This window comes from Pinus tabuliformis, chromosome 7 (assembly GCF_031772625.1).
Source record: "Pinus tabuliformis cultivar Carrire ecotype Pingquan chromosome 7, CPIR1, whole genome shotgun sequence".
NCBI classification, from domain to species: Eukaryota; Viridiplantae; Streptophyta; class Pinopsida; order Pinales; family Pinaceae; genus Pinus; species Pinus tabuliformis.
The window spans coordinates 1,002,181,629-1,002,186,221 of record NC_142293.1 but is presented as its reverse complement, the minus strand read 5'-3'; the positions used below and the strand labels follow the sequence as shown (position 1 = coordinate 1,002,186,221).

General features: G+C 36.3%; 1 protein-coding gene across 1 annotated transcript; it reads left to right on the top strand.

Moving 5' to 3' along the window:
* The first annotated feature begins 3,137 nt into the window (after nucleotides 1–3,137).
* LOC149250963 (serine/arginine-rich splicing factor SC35-like) lies at nucleotides 3,138–3,401 on the top strand. The gene has a single exon (XM_089453800.1). The coding sequence runs from the start codon at nucleotides 3,138–3,140 to the stop codon at nucleotides 3,399–3,401; it is 264 nt and encodes an 87-aa protein (XP_089309926.1).
* Nucleotides 3,402–4,593: the final 1,192 nt, after the last annotated feature.

The window sequence follows — 4,593 nt, the reverse complement described above, 5'->3', positions numbered from 1 at the left end:
CATCGTTAACATCATTCAAACCACCTGCAACAACATGGAAAATTTTAGGGGCTAATCTTCGCCCAGTGGGCTAATTTTCCATGGTTTTTCCACAAAAAAGATTCGCCAATTTCCAATTTTATAAAAGACGATTCGCCCAAATTTTAGAATATAAAATTATTTTACCTTAAAAATCGCCAACATTATAGAGAGACATATATAAAATAATTATAAATTTGATTAATTTTACAAATATATCAATAAACATTTATAATTTGCATATTAGGGATTAGTGAGATTCGCCAATGTTTTAAACTTCAAGAAAATTTTCCATCCTTAAAATTTTCCTTGTGCAACAATATCCAAACACATGCAACCAACCAAACACATGCTACACGATTGACATCAATGCCAACCAAAAATTATTGGTGCCAACAAACTCCCCCTTTAGCGTTGATGTCAACTAACAACCACACTAGACTAATCTTCTTCATATCTGACTCGATGATCTCAAACTCGCTCAAGTGGTTGTGTCAATCTCCCCATTTGGCATCAAAGGAAAAGGGATATGGCTGAAAAGATGGCATCAATGTCAGTGGTGCCAACAATCATCCATTTGAAGTGAATTCTCCCCCATTATCCGTCCGGAGAGTACCTATCTTTTCTCTGACTTCATTTTAAACAAGTTGGCGAAAAATTTTAAACTTATCAGATGCTTCTGACTTGTTCTTCAAGAAGTAAACCTAAGTCATTCTGCTGAAATCATCAATGAATAATAAGAAATATTTGCAACCACCAAATGAAGTTTGTAGTGGATCACAAACATCACTGTGAACTAGTTGTAGCCGCCTGTTTTCATGCCATGAACTTGTTGGAAAACTTTCTCGATTTTGTTTGCCATAAATGCAAGCTTCAAATTTTGCATTTTCCCTTTTGAATGTGGGAAGTACTTTAACCATTTCTTGTTTCTGCAATTGAGAAAGACTCTCAAAATTCAAATGTCCATATCTTACATGCCATAGTCTTATAGGTGAAATACCTGCAGTCACTGCCCCTGCAAAATCAAAATGCCTTGGAATAACTGTCCCTTTCATCCGTAACAGTTTTCCATCTTCATAACCTGTCATAACTGTTTTCAAGTTCTGTTTCACTGAATTAATCTTCACTAAACCATCTTCCATAATCACCTGATGGCCTGCTTGTCGAATCGTGACTAAAGAGAACAAATTTTTCTTGAAACTGGGTACATACCATACATTGGAAATCATTTTTTCTCCAATTCCAGGGAGAAAAAATTTTACTACTCCTTTTCCATAAGGAGTATGTTTTGTATCATCAGCAAGAAAAATGGAATTAAGTTGGCAATCTTGAAAATTCCAGAAAAAATCACGTCGACAAGTCATGTGTTGAGTTGCCCCGAAATCCAAGATCCAGGCATCTTCGTAGTCACTTCTAAGATAGGATGAAATTTGTGATGCTGGTGAGGATGTAAAAACATATTCGGAGTTATCTTCATCTTGATCATTTGCAAATTGTGTTGAATGCTGCTGAAACTTGGGAATTTTATTAAGTGATGTTCGACAATCTTCAGCATAATGGTCAACTTTGTTACATCTTCGACACACAGTTTGACTTAAGTCTCTTCCTCTTCCTGAAGATTGTCCTATGCCTCTGCTTTGACCTCTATTTTGATATTGTCCTCTACCTTGATTATGATATCCTTGTCCTTGAAAATTGCCTCTTCCTTGGTTGTTTCCTCTACCTTGAAAATTATTTCTTCCTCCTCTGTTAAAATTGTTGCCTCTGCTTTGGCTTCGACCTCGATTATGTGTTGCTTGATTCTAATTCCCTCTGCCTCTTCCTCGAGAACTATCTGCTGATGACTTACTAGTGTTGGCTTTTGTGAGAAAAACATCTTCACACACTTTCTTCTTCTTCCCAAAAGTTTTATCATGTTGACTCAACATTTCACAAAGTTCATCAAACTTTAGTTTTTATAATTTCCGAGTTACTTGTAGAGTCTCTAAAAAATGCGTATAGGAAGAAGGAAGCCCAGCAATTACAGTTGTGACCATAAAGCTATCATCAATTGTAGGAAAACCAACATCAATAATTTCTTGCCTGATATTCTTAAGTCTTGAGAGATATTCAAGAACATCACCGCCTTCAGTTAATTTTTGTTGCAACAATTTTAATTGTAGATCGACTTTCTTTGATTCAGGCTGAGTATCAAAGAGGTCTTTAGAAGTTTTCAAAGCAGTCCATGCATCTAAAGCATTTTCTATATGGACATACATTTCATCATTCACAGACGATTTAATAAGAGCTAAGGCTTAAGCATTCTTGATTTCCCATTTTGCTAGTGCAGCTGCATCTGTGGGTTTATTCGGCTTAACATCTCCATCACATATTCCCTGCCATAATTCATTGTAAATGAGTGTGCTTTCGATGAGTCGATGCCATGTTTTATAAGATTTGGTGCCTTCTAGTTTGTCGGAATCAGAAAATAAATTAATCAACTTAGACATTTTAGTGTTGTAGCATCGCACCAAGAATCAGAACAGAAATGAAAAAATATTCAACATAACACGCAAAAACACGATCTATCGGGGCTTGGCCTTGACCTTCGAATAGTCGTCAAAACAGGCGAAAATTGACTGAGCTTTGCACTCGGCTCTAGTCAATTTCTCAAATTTTTACAAGGCAACTTTCAAAATTTGACTTTTTACAATGGTGCTTTTGCACAATTTGGTAAAAAAAAAATTACCCCCCCCTCAAAGTAAAATTACTTTGAGTTACAATGTAATGATCCCACCTAATAAAAAATTACAAATAAAATCTCCTTATTACTCCAAAAAATTTACAAATGACCTTTTTACTCAAAAAAATAAAATAAAAAAAATTCCCAAAATTCTAAAACTCGCCAGATCTCTCCAAAATAAAAAATGAAAAATTACCAAATATAGTATCTCCTTATTACTCCAAGTTACAAAATTCCGAGTTGTTCAGCTATTGACAACAACTGTTGTGTGCAGAAAAACCTCGGTGAAGTTGATAAGCCCAAAAGCCTTTTTGTTTTCGTATTTTTCTGGCAGTGAGTTAGGAGAGGGTTTAAGACCTCAAACCCTTCATTCTTGTTTCTATAAACTCCTGAGAATATGTCTCATTTCGGTAGATCGGGTCCTCCAGACATCAAAGATAGTTATTCTTTGTTGGTTCTGAACATCACTTTTTGTACAACTGCAGATGATAGGAGGACTGGTCATTCTAGAGAATTTTCTTTTGTCCGCTACAAATACATTGACGAGGCAGAGAAGGCGATCGAGAGGCTTGATGGGAGAAACGTTGATGGAAGGGATATTGTTGTGCAATTTGCAAAATACGGTCCAAATGCAGAATCAATTCAGAAAGGAAGGCATTGATTTTTTGTACCACACGCAGGCCGCCACTCCAACACAGGTGGACCGGTTTTTTTTAGCAGAAGCTATCCAATCACTTGCTTGCTGAGCAACTGAAGAATGAGGAGACTGGCCTTGAATATCTCAAATTTCTCTTTGCTGTCTAAATTCGGAATCATCTGAAACCCTTGTGTCAGGAAGCAACTGCAGCAATGGTGGAGAACGATCTAACATCGAAAATTGCTCCCCATCTGGACCGCCATTTAGTTTTCCCTCTTCTGGAGTTTCTGCAAGAGAAACAAATCTATCTAGATGAACAAATTCTCAAGTCGAGGATCGACCTTCTCAGCAAGACCAATATGGTCTGCAAGAGAAACAAATCTATCCAGATGAACAAATTGTCAAGTCGAGGATCGACCTTCTCAGCAAGACCAATATGGTCGACTACGGCATGGACATCCACAAGAGCCTTTACTGCACCGAAGACATTCCACAAGAAATGACAAACAATTGCCTTGCAGTAGTTGCAAGAGTAAAGTCATAGGAATAAATCGTTGCACCAATGATTAGTTTTCTACATAATCTATCACTTGTTCAGGAGCTTCATTCTGATAAGCAATATAATTACCAGATGTTGAGTGATCGGTACCAGATTGGACCTAACCAGATAGATGCGCTATACCAATATGCTAAGTTTCAGTTTAAATGCGGAAACTACTCAGAGACTTTTTATACCAATATCGCACTTTTGTACAAACAGTGAAAGGAGTTTGAGTACCTTGTGGCGTAAGCTAGCAGCAGAGATTCTGATGCGAAATTGGGATATTGCACAACAATTTTTGATAATAATACAAGAAGTGATTTTCATATTTAAAAAACTAAAATCAATAAAATAGAATAAATTCTTTTTTCTGAATAAGAAAAAGACAATTTGCATACCAATCATTTGCTGATCAGTTTAATAGAGTTTTCCAAGACTTTGTTGAACTGTAATGCATCATTACTGGAGCTCTGATACCACAATAATGGTCTCACATCCACTGCATCATTACTAGAGCTCTGATAACACAATAATGGCAGAAGTGTCATGAGAGAAGTAATTTTATTAATCAGAAAAAAAACAATTACATAATTGATTTTGCAAGAGTTTACACCAGAACAACCAAACACTCTTGAGCTATTTATAAGCTCCATGTCCTAACTACCTCTAATTATG